Source organism: Crocodylus siamensis, chromosome 10 (genome assembly GCF_052110815.1).
Source record: "Crocodylus siamensis isolate JL-2025a chromosome 10, ASM5211081v1, whole genome shotgun sequence".
In the NCBI taxonomy this organism is placed as follows: domain Eukaryota; kingdom Metazoa; phylum Chordata; order Crocodylia; family Crocodylidae; genus Crocodylus; species Crocodylus siamensis.
This window is the reverse complement of record NC_143404.1, coordinates 40,418,916-40,437,123: the sequence shown is the minus strand read 5'-3', so window position 1 is coordinate 40,437,123 and position 18,208 is coordinate 40,418,916. Positions and strand designations below refer to the sequence as shown.

General features: G+C 49.7%; 1 protein-coding gene across 2 annotated transcripts in view; it reads right to left on the bottom strand.

Annotated features, from left to right (window-relative positions):
- Positions 1-18,208, bottom strand: part of TLDC2 (TBC/LysM-associated domain containing 2) — an 81,677-nt gene that overhangs the window by 29,939 nt on the left and 33,530 nt on the right. For both annotated transcript variants that reach the window (XM_090020659.1, XM_090020660.1), the window contains exon 3: positions 17,669-17,824. In XM_090020659.1, coding sequence (XP_089876785.1) covers positions 17,669-17,824 — 156 coding nt within the window. The remainder of the gene's footprint in view (positions 1-17,668; positions 17,825-18,208) is intronic.

The following is an 18,208-nucleotide window of genomic DNA, read 5'->3' as shown; positions in this document are numbered from 1 at the left end:
GCCCTTCAGCCTAAATTGCCCACCCCTGTTCTACAGGATAACTGATTTCCTACATATGGGCAAAGCAGTGGCCTTAATTTATCTGTATTTAATCAAAGCCCTTGACACTGTGTCTCATAGGAAAGGTCCGGCCAAAATGCAGAGGCTGGGGCTCAGTGCTGCAGTCATGAGGTAGATAAGGAGCTGGCTAAAAAGAATGACAGCAGGTTATTTTAAAAGGAAAATTATCTGACTGGAGCATGGTTACCAGTGGTGTTCTGAAGGGATTGATTTTAGGACCTCCTGTGTTTAATAATTTTGTTAGTGACCTTAGTATTAGAACTAGATGTATCCCAATAAAATTTGAAACTGTCACTAAGCTGTAACATATTGTCAATGCAGGAGAGGACTGGATTATTATATGGAAGATTTAGATAACCTTGTTATAAGGAGCACCACAAATGGTATAAAGTTTAACAACAGGAAGTGCAAAATGATGAACCTAGGGACTAATAACAAGGACTTTGGCTATAAGAAGTGGTACACAGACAATCAAGGAAGAGAAGGACCTGTAATGTCGGTCAACAATAGGATGACCATGAGCTGTCAGTGTGATGCAGCTGTAGGAAGCATTAGGCAGGGTATTTTCAGTAGAAATAAGGAAATGTATATATCACTCTACAAGGTATTATTAAAACCCCAGGTTGGAAGTTAGAAGCAACTATCATGTTGGCAATCCCATGCTTCAAGTCTGTTGCTGATTGTCTGTCAGGGCAGGAAGAATTTCTCCCTCATGCAAGGGACAGGCTTTTGGACTTTATTTTTCTGTCTTCTTCTGAAACACTTGACATTGGCCAGGCTATGGTAGGGGGATAGGGATGGACTGGAGAGTGCTGATGCTTGTGCTGGTACTTAAACAATTCAGAAGTTCCTGGCTGGAGGTTCTCAACAACAGCCAAATCTGAGGACAGTTTGGGATTTTTCCTGTAAGTCAGAGTAGCACGCTGTGTGGAGAGGGATGGAGACTACCTTCCTCTGGCTAATATATGCTCAGAAGATCCCATGCTACTTCCTCTCCCATTACAATGGCAGTACTCTCATTGCCTATGCTGTTACCTGCAGAATGCTATAGCATATTTCTGACTCTGTGCCTTGTAGTTCTGTGCAAAGGGCTGAAGTTTCAATTTTGGGTAGAGTGGCTCCTGGACAACAAAGGGAACTGGGCTCAGTCCTATTGCAAGAGGAAATGTTTCCATTTTCTGTTTCCATCCTCTGTGGTACTGGGAAATTACACTTTTATAGATGTACTGCCAGTATTTAGTATCAGCAAAGCAATCAACAATAGCAGGCAATCCAAAATGTCTGAAGTGGCACTCTGCCAAATACTTCCATTAGCATCAGCACTTCTGGTGGCATCTACTCAACCTTGTGACAAAATACTGAATTACATGCAACTCAGTGTTATTCTTTGAGCTCTGCTCAAAGCATGCAGCTGGCTCTAGACAGTGACAGCAATAGGCAAGTGCTGAGTGCTCTGGGTTCTAGCTTTTGGGATCCTTGTTTGCCAGGAGACTGTCCCAAAGCTGCCTCTTGCCATTTAATCAAGGATTAAAGGAATACACAAAACAGTGTTGGAAGGACAGCTTGATCCTTCTCCCCCCTACAGCTGCTGTTGCATCTACACACTGGGAGTTGCCCTTTTCCATCTTTGTGCTTCTTGCCATTCTAGAGAAAGCAGACATTTTTTGTATTAAATTTATAAAATATTCTTGTGACTGAGATTCCCCATTTACATTGTATTATTACCAGTTGAGATTTCTGGGATTGAAGGGGTTAACTTGTTTCCTAGGACTAAGAAGGAGTCACATGGGCAGTAGGCAACTTGGTTGATATGAGTGAACTCTAAAGAGCTTCTCACTTATGAATGGAGTGAGCCAGGAGGAAACAACTGGGCAATACCTGTCAATGATCAAGTGAAAAAGAACAGTGTGATGGCCCTTAATACAGAGGAACAAAGAATGGGCAATTAATGGATTCTATGATGATAGTGACATAACAGATGCCTCTCAATTCTGGTGGAGGAAAATAAATAGGATGTTGTATTTTCCAGGTGCAGACTACAGAAGAATGATAGAGTAGTAGGTTGTAGTGGTGGGGAAGTGGCATTTTATGTTACAGATAGTATTGTATCAAATATAATAGAAATTTTACTGGATAAGAGAGCTACCATTGAGTCTCAGTGGGTAGAAATTTAGTGTCTAAAAAGGAAGAGTTTACTTTCGGTGTGTGGCAGTGCACTTGCAGTGCCTACCACTTTAAGGGCTGAGTCAGACAGCCAGCAGATGCTTGATTGCAGCAGCCATTTTGGAACACTGGGTGCCTATATAAACATAACAGTTCACTACTAGCAGCCCAGGCAGAAACACTACTTGGGTGAGTTGTGGGGAACATCTAGCAGGTATGAGCTAGAGGCTCTTGGTTCTGGGGAAGACCTAAATCTGCATCCTGCTGAGGAAGGGTGGCCTGGTGGGGCTCTTGGTGGCATGAGAGTCTCCAGGAGATGCCAGGCCTGTTACCTCCCTGGTGAAAGGTGAGGAGGGGTGCCTTAACCCCAACCCCCATCTTTGGGTGGGCTTTGCAGGTAGTAGTGGGGGCCAGGCACAGCTGTGGCCACCTGAGCACATGAGGGGGTTTAAGAGCCTGGGAAGTGAGTGTAGTGGGCCTACAGCAAATGGAGTGCCACCTGAGCCTATGGGGGTGGTCATCCCTGAGTCTCTGAAAGGGGGTGGTGTAGTGAGGTTTGAGGGAAGAGGGCAGAGTTGTGTGGCTCTGCACAGAGTAGTGTTGAATGGGAGTAGGCCTGAAGGACTGTATGAAGGGGGGGGATGAGTAGGCCTGAAAGGCAGTCCCAGGGGCATGTTGAGTAGGCCAAACTGGGAGTAAGTCTTCTCAATCAACTACTCATAGGGCTGGCCCTTGCACCACTCTTCAGGCTACATGAAGACCCCAGGGTGAGGCATGGTATAGAGTTCCTAGAGTGAGTTTAGTAGGAACCCCAGGAGAGAGTAGTAGGCCAAGGTATGTGTTTGGATGCCTGAGGCCTAAGTTTGGGCCAGAGGCTGAGTAAGGGGGCTCAGTCAGAGGGATAGGTGAGTCCTGACCCTGGTAAGTCCTCCACTGCTGGGAGGCTGAGTATGGGTCAAAAGTAAGACCTGTAGTTGAGCACAATAACCTGCTGCTCTGGGGGGTGGAGGAAGTAAGAGTCCCTGTGAGACCCTGGAGCACCAGTTGTGGTATACGTTAAGAACATTGTGTGGATGCCATCTGCTGTGGTGTAGGGGAGGTTGGAGCTATAGATAGCACCCCCTGGCATTGGGGCATGTATTAGGCAGTCTCCAGCATTTACCATCTGTATATGGGAACAGCAAAGTCATGGCAGGTGAAACGGGGTGGATTGCCCCATAGGTGGGTGGGCATAGGACCTGGGCCCTAGCTTGCCCCTGTCACATGGTGTTACATTATAACGGAGAACCCAATAACCACAGGGTGACTTCAGTTATCTCCATATAGAGTGGGGGGAATTTCACTTCAGGGTGAAATGCAGAGACCAACTTTCTAGACACTGTACATATCTACACAAGACATACTGTGGAACTGCCTACTTAGCTATGCTGTAAACATCTCCATGTGTGCCCCTATTAGGGCACACAAAACTAAAAAAAAAAACCCAACAACTTCAGATTTTTTTTGTGCGCAGAAGCACATGTGTAGATTCTGCCTGGCTGGTTTGGGCACAAGGGTTCTTCAGTGCAGAGGCTGCCTGTTGACTAGCCCTCAGACTGAAGTGAACTTGTGTCCCAGCCAGACCCTCCACTGCACCTTGGGCATGGTTAGAGCAACTCTGGGCTGCTGCCAGCTGTGGCTGCTCCAGCTGGGCTCAATGTGCTGCACATGAATAAACTCTAGAGCAATATACTCTGGAGTTGCTTGTTCCTGGGCACATACAAACAGCATGCCTGGGAGCAAAAAAACCTCCAAGCAATAAGCACCAGAGTCTGTGTGCATTAGTTGCACATTTAGATGGACCCACTGTGACAGAACCACCCCTGAGGGTTTCCATGGCTCCCCCTAATGCCCAGGCCAAACTAGCCCAGCCCCTCACTCCAGCCCTTTCACTGCTACTCCTTGATATAGCAGTTATAGCATATAGTGAGGTTTCCCCAGAATGTTGGGGTGTTCCTAGTTACGTTGCCTGTAGTTTCATTTCCCATACTCAGCTGGACCCTAGGTCCTCCTTTTCACCAGACCCTCAGCCTCCTAACAACAGTTCTACACCTTGTTCATGCTACTTAGGTCCAAATGGCACACGAGTAGCCTTCTATGCCCTGATCGTGGTCCTGCAGGCCCAAATTGCCTCAGGGTGCTAATTTTGGACCTTTGGTTCCAGCTCCATCTTCAGGCAGTGACGTACCATTGGTTTCCAGCACTCCCTCCCCCCGTTCTTCTCATAGCAATACTTAGAGTCATGAAATGCAATAAGAACTCTGAAGAGCCCAGCTGGTGCTACCCCCCCAACTCCTCCACCAGGTTGGCATCTGGGGCATGGCCCCCTCCTGCCCCATTAGAGCCCTGAAGGCACTGGCAGATTGATCATAGCCTCCAGACTCCCCTGTTGCCATGCGTATTCTTCACAGGTCTTATTCTAATTTGGTTCACCAACTCAGGCCTTGTCCCCTGGTGGCCTCAGCCCTTTCTAGTTTGGGCCTTGGCCCCCTTCAACCTCAGCCCATTTGCTGTCTCTCCCTTCTGGGTCCCTGACCCTTGCAGGTCTCAAACAGTGTTCCTCAGGCACTCTTCCATGGCCTGCACAATGTCCCTGCAGCCACAATCCAGCTACTTAAGCCTAATAATACCAACATCAACCTATCAGTCTCTTAACAGACTCTTATACCCCACTTCAAACTTTTATATACTGGAAACCCCTTTCTCTAGGCTTCTGGTTTCCCTCCCCTAGTCACTTCTGCAGGCACAGCTCTTCATTGGGGGGGATCAGGGCCTGGCTACCTGTCCTGGCTCAGGGCTGGACTTTTATCTCCCTGAGCTCCTCCTATTTCTGGTCACATAGGATCTCTTAGTTTCCTTACTGAGCCCAGGGGTGCCCCCTTAGCCTGTTCCTCTCTTACATTTTGGACTCCTGAGATGCTTGCTTAATAGCTGGCCTAAGCTTAGCTACCACCAGAATGCAGCTCAAGCTTGTGTTCTCCCTGTTAGAGAAATGGGTGCATTGCCCCCCTGTTACAGACACAGAGGGGCCACTCGAGACTTAATGCCAAGTAACGCACAGGAATTTAACTACTGTGGTGTGTGTGTGACACCTGTAGGAGAGGAAAAAGCAAAATAGTCTGTAACAGTAGCATTTAACCTCAAAGATTGGAGTATTAAAAAGGAATTAAGAGGGGAAGGAAAGTGGTTAAAAACTTTCAGGCAGCATGGGAGTTATTTTAAAAATACCATATTGGAAGCATACTTTTGTGCTGGCTCCTATGTTTAACATATTCATAAATTATTTGGAAAATGGAGTCAATAGCAAGGTGGTCAAGTTTACAGATGACAACAGGCTATTCAAGGTGCTGAAAAACCAAAACTAATTATGAATAACTGGAGGAAAATCTCATAAACCTGGGAGAATGGATGACAAAATGGCAGATGAAGCTCAGTGTTGGTTAATGCAAAGGGATGTACATGCGAAAGAATAACCCAAGATGCACATCCACAATGTTGGGCTAAACATTAGTTGACATTACTCAAGAGTAAGATCTTGGAATTATTGTGGATAGTTCTCTGCAAACTTCAGTCCAGTGTTCAACAGCCATTAAGAAGCATTAGAATTTTAGAAATGAAGAATGGAATTGAAAACAAGATATAAGTGTTATTGTCAATGAAATCTTATCCAAATGGTATGACCACTCTTTTGCTCCTTGAACTCTGCATGCAATTCTGTCACCCCTGCACCCCTGCCTCCCATCTCTGAAAGGGTATAGTATAGCTATAAAATGGAGAAGGGCAACAAGAAGTGTAGTCAAGGGCAGTGGTCTCCACCTTTGGCATTTAGAAGCAACTTAAGATCTACCGTGTGCTGCCACCCCCCACCCCACCCTTGTCCCCTGCTCCCCAGTAGGTAAATCTGCGTGGAGGGAAGGGTGGAGGGGCAAATTGATGGGGGAGGAATATTTGGGGGGCATGACTCCCCAGCTGGTAAGTCCCATCTGGCCAGGGCCCCACTCAACTTACCCTTGCAGCACTGTCCCTCTCCATGGGGGCGTCGATCTAGCCCCTGCCCCTTCCCTGCCCCACAGACTGACCTGCTGGGCTGGGGTACATGCATACATGCACATGACCACTCAACCCCCACCACCCCAGCCTCAGATTGACTCCAAGATCTACCGGCAGATTGAGATCCACTGGTTGGTGACCACTAGTCAAGAACATGGAGAGGATTCCCAGTAAGGAGAAGTTAGTGGCTAGGACTTCTCAGAGTACAGATGTGAAGGGGCTGATAGAGGTCAATAAAAAAAAAAAAATGATGAACAGAAGTTTTGTTATTTACCATTGCACAAAGGTAGGACTAGGGGACAGTGACAGGATAGAGCCCACCCCCACTTCCTCCCAGGGGTGGCCACGATAAGGGTTTAAACTAAGATCACCAGGGGATGGGGAAACAGTGACTGGAGCATGCCCAGGGACTAGCACACAAGTAAGCTTCAAAGCTGGGGACACTAGGAGAGCCACTCTTGCAAGAGCTGAGGGAATGGTTCTCTCTGTGAGACATAACACTGAGCGTCTCAATTGGAGGACTCGGGTGCCTGTACACTAATGCCAGGAGCATGGGGAACAAGCAGGAGGAGCTAGCCCTCCTCCTTTCCAGTGGGCATTATGATCTAGTAAGGATTATGGAGACCTGGTGGGATTCCTCATATGATTGGAACATAGCCATTGAGGGCTATACCCTGCACAGAAGGGACCAAGTAGGGAAGAAAAGTGGAGGTGTAGCTCTGTATGTGAGGGAGCAATACACCTCCTTGGAGGCCGACATTGGCTCCATAAAAGAGCGGCTTGAAACCCTTTGGGTCAAACTATGGGGCAGGGGGGCAAAATGAGAGAGACCTAACTGTTGGTGTGTACTACAGACCACCAAGGACGTGATCCTTGAAGCACAAAAGAAGTCCATTCCCATGCAGAGGACAGGTAGCAAAAGGGCTGATAAGTCCTCTTGGCTTAATTGGGATATCATGGTCCTCTTGAAAAAGAAGAAAGAGGCATACAAACAATGGAAACTTGGGATAGTCCCCAAGGAGGGCTATACAACAATGGCCCCCACTTGTAGGGAGCAGATTAGAAAGGCTAAGGTGAAGACTAAATTTAAACTAGCAACAGAAGTCAAGGACAATAAGAAGTCCTTATTTAAATATGTAGGGAACAGGAGGAAGCCAAATGGAAGCATGGGGCCATTGCTTAACAACTTGGGACAGCTGGTTATTGACACTCAGGAGAAAACTGAACTCCTGAATGATTACTTTGCTTTGGTATTTCACCTGACTATGGGGGGAAAAAAATACTAGATAAGGTTTAGAATAGGCATGGTGGGAATGACCGCCTTCCTACTGTTGACGTTGAGTTGATGCATGATCAGTTAGAAAAGTTAGATGTTTACAAGTCAGCAGGACTGGATGAACTTCATCCAGGAGTACTGAAGAAGCTGGCCAAAGTCATTGTGGGACCTCTAGCGAAACTTTTCCAAAACTTGTGGCGCTCGGGGGAGGTCCCTGCAGACTGGAAGAGGGCCAATGTTGTACCCATCTTCAAGAAGGGGAGGAGAGGGGACCTGGGTAACTATAGGTTAGGCTAATTGGCCTATCCCAGGGAAAATCCTGGAAAAATTCATCAAGGAGTCTGTGTGCAATACACTTGCAGAAGGTAGGATTCTGAACAACAGCCGGCATGGTTTCATTGTGGGCAGGTCTTTTCTTACCAATCTCATCTCCTCCTATGACCAGGTAACTCACCACCTGGGTAAGTGAGAGGAGGTCAACATTGTATACCTAGACTTCCAAAAGGCCTTTGATCTGGTATCCCATGATTTTCTCACAGGAAAATTGGAGGATTGTGGGCTTAACTTCTCAACAGTTAGGTGGGTAGGAAGCTGGCTGTGGGGTAGGACCCAGAGAGTTCTAACTAACGGATCTATGTCGTCCTGGCAAGAAGTGGCCAGTGGTGTCTCTCAGGGGTCCTTGCTTGGTCCAGTTCTTTTTCATCATCTTTATCAGTAATTTGGATGTGGGGGTGAAGAGTTTACTGGCTAAGTCTGCAGACAACACCAAGTTATGGGGGAGTGTGGTCACACTTGAAAATAGGCTGCAGATACAGGCGGACCTAGACAGGCTAGCAAGTTGGGTGGATCGGAACCAGATGAAGTTTGACACCTGGGGAGGAAGAAGTATTGCACCTGGGGAGGAAGAATCAGCAGCATACCTAGAGGCTAGTGAACTCCTTTCTAGTCTGCACAGAGGCAGAAAAAGATCTTGGTGTCATTACTAAATCCAAAATGAACATGGGAGGCCAATGTGGGGACACGGTCAGGAAAGCTAACCGCACCTTGTCATGCATCCACAGATGCATCACGAGCAGGTCCAAGGTGGTGATCCTCCCCCTCTATGCAACATTGGTCAGGCCACAGCTGGAGTACTGTGTCCAGTTCTGGGTCCCACACTTTGGGAGGGATGTGGACAGCATGGAAAGCGTCCAAAGGAGGGCCACTCACATGATCAGGGGGCAGTAAGGCAGGCCCTACAAGCGGAGGCTACGGGACCTGAACCCGTTCAGCTTCCACAAGAGAAGGCTGAGGGGGGATCAGGTGGCTGTCTACAAACTAGCCAAGGGGGACCAGCAGGCTATGGGAGAGTCCCTGTTCCCCCGAGCACTACTGGGAGTAACAAGGAATATAACAGCCTTAAGTTGCCTGAGAGTAGATTCAGGCTAGATATCAGGAGGCACTACTTCAGTCAGGGCAGCTAAGATCTGGAACCAACTTCCAAGGGAAGTGGTGCTCACTCCTAGCCTAGGGGTCTTCAAAAGGAGGCTAGATAATCACCTAGCCGGGGTCGTTTGACCCCAGCATTCTTTCCTGCCCATGGCAGGGGGTCGGACTTGATGATCTGCCCTTCTGACCTTACCAACTATGACACTGACACAGAGCACTTTACACTTCTCAGTCTGGGGGATGAACAATCCCCAACATACTTACAGGCTCCAGATTGTTGGTGGCACCAAACTGACTAGTACCGCGACTGAAAAGGACCTAGGGGTAATAATAGATGATAGTATGAACACGAGCCATCAGTGCGATGCTATAGCCAACAAGGCAAATAATACGCTGGCGTGCATCTCAAGCAAAACCAAAGAAGTGATTCTCCCACTTCACTGAGCATTGGTGAGACCGCAGCTGGAGTGGTGCATCCAGTTCTGGGTGCCACACTTCAACAAGGATGTGGAAAAGCTTGAGAGAATCCAGAGAAAAGTCACCTGTATGATCAGAGACTTGCAAGGCAAACCATATGAGGAAAGGCTGAGGGGAAAGTCTTTTCAGCCAAAAAAGAAAAGGTTGAGAGGAGACTTGGTAGCAGCTTACTGGTGTATCAGGGGGATGCATCAAGGGCTCGGTGAACAACTGCTCACCAGGGCACCCTTGGGGAAAACCGGGAGTAATGGCCACAAACTCCTGGAAGACTGTTTCAGGCTTAACACTAGAAAAAACTTCTTCACAGTTAGGGTGTCCAGACTGTGGAATAAACTCCCTCCAGAGGTGCTACCCTGGAAATCTTCAAGAGGCAGCTAGATGGTCACCTTGCTGGGGTCACCTGACCCCAGTTGTTTTTCCTGCCTGGTGCAAGGGGGCTGGACCCAATGATCCTGTGATGTCCCTTCCAGCCCCTAACAATCTATGAATCTATGGCCACTGTCTAGTGGCCATGTGGCTCCTGCTGTGCTCCAGCTCCCTGAGTACTTTCTCTTCTCTCTCTCTTGACATGCCTTGATGTAATTATTTGATGTGTAATAAGGAGACAGACCATGCTGGTCCCAGTCCTGCCCCTTGAGCACTAAGTGGGGCCCTCTTGGTCCATCCATGCCCACAGGGCACCTATCAACTTAAACGCTTTTTATGGTCCCCTCTTACCCCTTCAGCCTGACAGGTGTTACAGCTTAAACCACTCCACTGTCAGGCCACCTTGTGTCTCCATGCCCTTGTTGAGGCCTCAACCTTCCTGATCTCCACCCTATTACTCTAGCTGGTTCCTGAAGTGAGCTATGGGCCCCCTGACCCTGGGTTGCACCCCGCTCTGGCTAGGCCTCTTAGCATCTTAAGCCTTGACTCCTGGCAGAGCTCAAAATACCCATGCTGCCTGGGCACCCTTGCCCTCTGGCAGGCTCAAGCCTTCGCAGGTATCCCAGCTGCCTCCTCATCTCTCCTTATAGATGCATTTGGTCCATGGGCTTGAACTAGTTTTGGTTGTAGCCAGTGGCTGTAGCCACTAGTTTTGGTCGTAGCCAGTGGGTTGTAGCCCACTGGCTACAACCAAAACTATCCCCCACACCAGGTGCAAACCTAAATACCAGTTCACTGGCTGTGCAACAGAACTTCCGCCCCCATACTGGGTCATATTCCCCTGCAAGCCATCACCTCCTTGCTTGTAGTTCCCAAGGCAGCTCAGGGACAAGCCCACCCCTCACCAGCAGCCATCTTGCCCAGGAGCGCTTCTCCCTACTGCTTGCAGAACCAAACTGATTGTCTGGTTTCAGGCACTGGCTTTGTATGCCACCTAAGTCCTGTCCATTCCAGTCAAGTGACTCTACAGCCCCACACAGGCATTCTCATTCTGGGACTGATGACCAACCTGCTTTCCCTGCTACCGCTGAGCTCAGCTGTCTGCAGCCTTTTGTTTCTAGGCTGCCTAGGCACCTCCCCTGGTGCAGCTTATTGCTCTTTCCATGTTTCCTGGGGGAGTTACTCCCCCCACAGAGTAATTCTGTGTCTGTCATTCTGTGTCTTCAAGTTGGCCTGTTCACTAGCAGTTAGCCTCCTGCAGCTTCCTCTTGGAGTGACAGGAGCCCTCTGGCTCCCTGTGACAGGGACATAAAATGAAATGAAATGATTAGGAGCTAGGTGTAAAGTAAACAAAAAAAGTTCTCTTTCACACGGCACATAACTAGCTTGTGGAACTCACTGACACAAGATGCAGAGGCTGAAAGTTTAAGCACGTTCTAAAGAGAATCTGCATGGAGAAACTCATGCAGCAGACGTCCATCAGGGGATATTAAGCCCAACAGTTAGGATTGCAATCTCCATATTAGAGCTTCCTAGGCCTCTGAATGCTGGAAGCTTGTAAGGGAACAGGGGCAGGGGCAGATCAGTTTGGATATATCTACATGTATACTCTTTCCCTTAGCTTCCACTATCTAGTCTTATAAGATACAAGATAATGGGCTAAATGGATCAGTGGTCTAACCCAGTATGGCAGTTCCAGGGCAGAGGGAGACTGAGATGAAGTCCTGGATGCTCTGGTGCAGGTAGGCAGATAACATCATTACCACAGACATAAGACAGGGCTGGGCACATACTTGAAATTTGAGTTTGCGCCGGTGTTCGCGCTGGAGGGGGAGCAGGAGGGGCCGAGAGACCGACTCCTGTTAGCGCGGGCCAGAGGACCCGAACTCAGCTAGGAACTCCTACGATGGTGTTGACACGGAGTGCTGCCAGGGCCCCTGCCCGGGGCGTGCGGCCTCCCCGGGGCTTGTCTGAGGCCTCCACCCAGACGGAGCCCGCAGGGGGGCTGGCATCCCCCCACCCCCTGGCCTGCGGGAGCTGCCCAGCAAGGCCTGGGAGGGCAGGGACTGGGGACCCCCACACCTGTCCTGCAGGCGCCCGCCTTAGGGCCCTGGAGGCGCAGGTGAGGGAGCTCCGGGAGGAGTTTAGCAGGCTGAGGGGAATCAGGGAGGCAGAGGAAGAAATTGACAGCTATTTTCTTTCCCTGCAGGGTTGTACGACCAAGGAGGATGCACCTCAAGATGAGCCCTCCACTGCTAAGTGGCAGACGGTGACCTCCCGTGCCAGGGCTGCTCGAGACACGGCAGCACCAGTTCCTACAGTCCGGCTGGAGAACAGGTACAAAGCTCTGGCAGCCCTGGAGGAGAAAGATGGAGAGGATGAAACCGGGGAGGAGGCAACTCCATGCACACCGCGTCCCGTGCAAGCCGAAGGAGGCAAGAAGGCCAGGAGGAAGAAGCGTCACGTGATCATCATTGGTGACTCCATCCTGAGAGGTATGGAGGGCCCTATCTGTCACCAGGACCCCTCGGCACGTGAGGTATACTGCCTACCTGGAGCGAGGATTCAGGACGTGAAAGGGATGCTCCAGACCATAATCCAGCCCACCGATTATTACCCTATGGTCCTAGTCCATGTGGGCACTAACGATGCGGCCAGGAGGAGCCCTGATTGCCTGATGGAGGACTACCACGCTCTGGGGTGCATGCTGAAGGAGATGGGCGCACAGGTGGTTTTCTCTTCTATCCTGCCAGTGAGTGGACGAGGCAGACGGCATGAAACGTGCATCGCGGAGACCAACTGGCGGCTACAGAAATGGTGCTTCGAGGAGGGCTTTGGCTTCCTCAGCCACGACTGGCACATCATGACAAGAGACATGCTGGGGTGGGATGGGCTCCACCTTTCCCCTAAAGGTAAGCGTGTGTTCTCTTCTAGGTTGGCAGACCTCCTCCGGCGGGCTTTAAACTAGGCTCATCGGGGGAAGGGGAAGATGAGGGCGGAGGAAATATCAGACTGCCAGACCAAACAGCACCCACAACTACAGCCCAGCCTGGACCGACGAGTGAAGCAATCAAACAGGTAAGAGAGAGGGGCCAGGGTAATGCTGGGACTAGGGGGTCAGCACACACACCCACAGGAGGCCTCAAATGCCTCTACACAAACGCTCGTAGTATGGGCAACAAGCAGGAGGAACTCACCCTCCTGCTGGCTGACACCAGCCCGGACATAGTGGGGATTACAGAAACGTGGTGGGACGAAACGCATGATTGGGCAGTCAATGTCAAGGGCTATAGGCTGTACAGGAGGGACAGGATAGGAAAGAGAGGTGGGGGTGTGGCGCTCTATATTAAGGAAGAATACACATCCTCGTTAATTAGCGAGGAGCCAGGGGAGGGGCACTCTGAAGTGCTTTGGGTTAGAGTACAAGGCAGTCGAGGGGAAAGGGACTTAACCGTGGGAGTCTACTACAGACCTCCCAACCAGGGAGAAGAGCTTGACCAGGAATTCTTGGGTCAGCTCACAGAGGTAGTGAAGGCTAAGGATGTGCTAGTCCGGGAAGTTCAGGTCCCCCATGACATCTGCTGGGAAGAGCAGACAGCCAGGTCTGACCGCTCATGTAGGTTCTTGGCCAGAGTTCAGGACCTCCATCTAACCCAGGAGGTGCACAGCCCCACCAGGGGGGACGCCTTGTTGGACCTAGTGCTGGCCACGGGTGATGACCTGGTGAGGGGGCTGCGGGTGCTCAACCACCTGGGCGACAGCGATCATCGCCTGCTGGAATTCACCATCCAGCGCAAGGTGGCAAAGGCATGCAGCAAGGCAGCGGCCCTAGATTTTAGGAGGGCAGACTTCAACGAGCTAAGGAGGATAGTTGGAGAAGTGCTGAGGTCCCGGGGGGGAGGGGAGCCAGGTGTCCAAGGAGAGTGGTCGCTCCTTAAGGAGACGATCCTCCAAGCCCAAAGGAAGGTAATCTTAACAAGGATCAAAGGGAGCAGGAGAGCACACAAACCTCCGTGGCTCACCAAAAGAATCCGGGAATGTCTCCTTGCTAAAAAGGAGGCTTTTACCCAATGGAAAGAAGGGGTCATCACCAGGGAGGGCTATTCTGTAGTTGCTCAGGGATGTAGGGGGGCAGTTAGGAAGGCCAAGGCAGAAATGGAACTGGGGCTAGCTTCCCAGATTAAGGACAATAAGAAGTCTTTTTTTAAATACGTAGGGGGTAAAAAGAAGGTCCCGGGTAATGTGGGGCCCTTGCAGGACGCCATGGGGATCTTGGTTGTCATACCAGACAACAAAGCTAACATGTTTAATGATTTCTTTGCCTCTCTCTTCCTAAGTAGGGACCAGAACAGTCACCTCCCTGCTCAGGCCCCGGGGGAGGCACACCTGGGCCACGGGTTAGCGAGGATTTAGTTAGGGAGCTTCTGGAGGGTTTGGACGTATTCAAGTCAGCCGACCCGGATGATCTCCACCCTAGAGTTCTAAAGGAACTGGCCGAGGTCATTGCAAGTTCCCTGACACAACTTTATGAGCACTCGTGATGCTCTGGTGAGGTACCGGAGGACTGGAAGAGGGCCAACGTGGTCCCCATCTTCAAAAAAGGCAGGAAGGAGGACCCGGGAAACTATAGGCCGGTTAGTCTCACCTTGATCCTAGGCAAGCTGTTCGAGAAAATTATGCTGGCACACATCCAGGAGGGGCCAGCAGGAGACTGCATGCTTAGGGGCAACCAACATGGGTTCATCAGTGGCAGGTCCTGTCAGACCAACCTGGTGGCCTTTTATGATCAGATCACCAGATCATTAGACACAGGGGTAGCAGTGGATATAATCTTCCTGGACTTCGGGAAGGCATTTGACACTGTCTCTCACCCTGTTCTCATTAAGAAACTAGGGGGCTGTGGTGTAGACACCCACACAGTCAAATGGGTCACCAACTGGCTGGAGGGCCGCACCCAGAGGGTGGTAATGGATGGGTCCTTCTCAACCTGGAGGGACGTGGGCAGTGGGGTTCTGCAGGGCTCGGTCCTCGGGCCCGCACTGTTCAACATCTTCATCAGCGATTTGGACGAGGGGGTAAAAAGCACCCTGTTCAAATTTGCTGATGACACTAAGATGTGGGGGGACGTGGGCACATTGGAAGGATGCAACAGGCTACAATCAGACCTAGACAGGTTACAAGGGTGGGCGGACGAGAATAGGATGGGTTTCAACACAGACAAGTGCAAGGTGATGCACCTTGGGAGGAACAACCAGCACCATACCTACAGGTTGGGGAACTCCCCTCTTGTCAGCACGGAGGCGGAAAGGGATCTGGGGGGTCATCATTGACTCCAAGATGAACATGGGCCGGCAGTGTGGAGAGGCAGTCGGGAAGGCCAACTGCACCTTGGCATGCATCCACAGATGCATCTCGAGCAGGTCCAAGGAGGTGATCCTCCCCCTCTATGCGGCACTGGTCAGGCCGCAGTTGGAGCTGCATCCAGTTCTGGGTGCCGCACTTCAAGAGGGATGTTGACAGCATGGAGAGGGTCCAGAGGAGGGCCACTCATATGATCAGGGGACAGCAGGGCAGGCCCTATGAGGAGAGGCTAGGGGACCTGAACCTGTTCAGCCTCCAAAAGAGAAGGCTGAGGGGGGATCTTGTGGCCTGTTATAAACTAGTCAGGGGGAATCAGCAGGCATCGGGGGAGTCCCTGTTTCCCTGAGCACCGCCAGGAGTGACCAGAAATAATGGTCACAAGCTGGCAGAGGGTAGGTTTAGGTTAGATATCAGGAGGCGCTACTTCACAGTCAGGGCGGCTAGGGTCTGGAACCAGCTTCTAAGAGAAGTGGTGCTGGCCCCTACCCTGGGGGTCTTTATGAGGAGGTTAGATGAACATCTTGCTGGGGTTGTTTGACCCCAGTACTCTTTCCTGCCATGGCAGGGGGTCGGACTAGATGATCTGCTCAGGTCCCTTCCGACCCTAGAAACTATGAAACTATGAAATAAAAAAAGTGCAATTTCAATTCACTTGTTACTAGTCACTCATTCATGTCAAACAAAGCAAATTATTTGAGTCAAATAAAAAAAATTTGCTTTTTCAGGCTAGAATCAGAGAGGACTTAGGCACTATTAACTAAATGTAGGCAGAGGTAGTGCCCTTCTGACCCTACACAGTGCTTAGGATGCTCAGCAGGACTGTAGAAGACTCAGGTGTGAACTTTGTCTGCCAGGTTCAAAGGAGAGATCTGAACCAAGGCCTCTCATTGTTATGGCTTCTTACCAAGAGCTCTCACATATCCCTGGGCTGCTAGTTAGGGTTACCTGAAGGCAGAAACTCTCAGAGAGAAGCTTGAATTCCAGGCCTCTGTTGAAGCTGTTCTGCTCTGTATATTAACTGTGTTCGCTGGGCAGACAAAAAGTTTCTAGCCTGATGAATAATGGCAGTCACCTGGGATCTGGTGCCTGCTCCAGTGAATTGTTAATTCATTTAAGGAAAGTGAAACAGTTTGTCTCAGAATAGGAGATCATAGGCTGAACCGGTTCTCAGAATGACGCAGAATAGTATTTAAACCCATGCTTCCCACACCCCAGAAGAAAGTGTGGCACAGCAAGCTATAGAGAGAATACTGCTGCTGCTTTGCTGGTTGTGTGAATGGTGCCTTGGTCTCCCTATAACTCCAGCTGTTCTCCTTTATGCTTTTAATAAAAATGCCTTAAAATGAAACAATTTTTTGTTGGCGGGGGGGGGGAGTTGCTACAAAATCTGATATATTTGGGATCTGGGTTGACCTGAAATAATTTTTTTGTTCTAATGTAAACTTTTCATGTATATTCCAACTTAACAGGCCCTAACATATTGTATTCCAGCTGACCAAAATAAAGATTGGTTTCTTTTGAATAGGCTGTCTCAAGTGGCTGCTACATCTGTTGATCTCATAGGCCCCAGAGGTCTGAAGGAGTGAATCCAAAAAAGGGTATCGGGATCTAGAAAGCTGAGTACAGATCATTATGCAGTGCATGGGGAGAGGTCAGCACCTCAGAATGAGACCCAGAATAGCCAGCCCTCTTGCCTCTCCAGGACCATGGAACTGAATGAGCCCCGCCAACAACTAGCCCAATTGAATTCACAGGCATGCTCCAGATCTAGGTTATCAGATTTGAGACAATCCTGAGTGCCCACTTTTAAGTCTTCAGTCTAAGCATGCCTAAGACTGGGGGTTCAGGATAAGGCCAGGGCACCCTCGCTGGCAAGCTTCCCACTCTGGACCCCATCAGTGGATGTAGCAGGCACAGTGTGCTCAGCATTGTCTTCCCTAATGTTCCATATTCTGGTATAGATAAGTCCATAGAGATCATGCAAACTTTCCCCATGTTGCTAAAAGTGTCAGGAAAAGTTTTACAGCACTGCTGTTAGTACAGTTTCCAAAGATTATACCAAAAAAACCCCAGCTTTCAAGACCACAAGCTCTCTGCCTAACTACTTTGACAAGGTCTCTCTCCAAGCCTGATAGATTGGGTGGGAGATTGACTGCTAGTAGTGACATGTGTGGTTTTCCCACCCTATGGAAAGGGGGAAAATTCAGCAATGGGATTCTCCCAGGAGGGAGTCATAGAAGAAGAACAGAACTTTAGGCCACCCTGTCACAGAAACTGTCTTTACTTGCCAGGCTGCAGCACTGCTGGTTAGTGCCTAGGTAGGACCTGGGATTCGGCTGCCCTTTAACACCTGGCAATTACACTCATATGAGGAAGCCCAGCTTAGAGGGCAGCATGTGAATCAATTTGGTGCAGCTAGTAACCAAGGAAGGGAGGTCCTGGTTTTACCTGCCCATTAGTATCTCTGATGACAAGCAGCACAGGACAGCTCAGGCTGGTCATGCTTCGGTACAAGGTCTTCAAACTAAAGCCATTTTTTGCTGTGCAGTACAGCAGGCTCCAGGGATGTCCAGTGGTCATTCTGGGAGGGAGATGAGGTGCCAGCTGGGAACAAATGTAGATGGTCAGCCCCTATCAGGATCCGTAGCCCCTCCCCAACCTCCTGAAAGAAACCTTTGCATCAGTAACCCTCATACCTTCCCTTACCAGCTGCTCTTCAGGTTCTTTTGAAAGGTCTGGGGTCTACATCAGTGTTTTTCAACCCATGGGTCACAACCCAAAAGTGAATTGGAAGAATAAATGAAAGAATCGCAAACAATCATGGAAATGTGGAAAATCAAGGATTTTCTCCTTTAAAGGATAAAGATGTGGGAAACCATGGGTTTCCCCTTGCAGGCTAGCAGAGTTCCAGCCTGCAATGGGCTGCTTGGGGCTGGGGGAAGCAGGAGGAGGGTGATTGGAAGCAAGGGGTGCCACATGCATGTATGC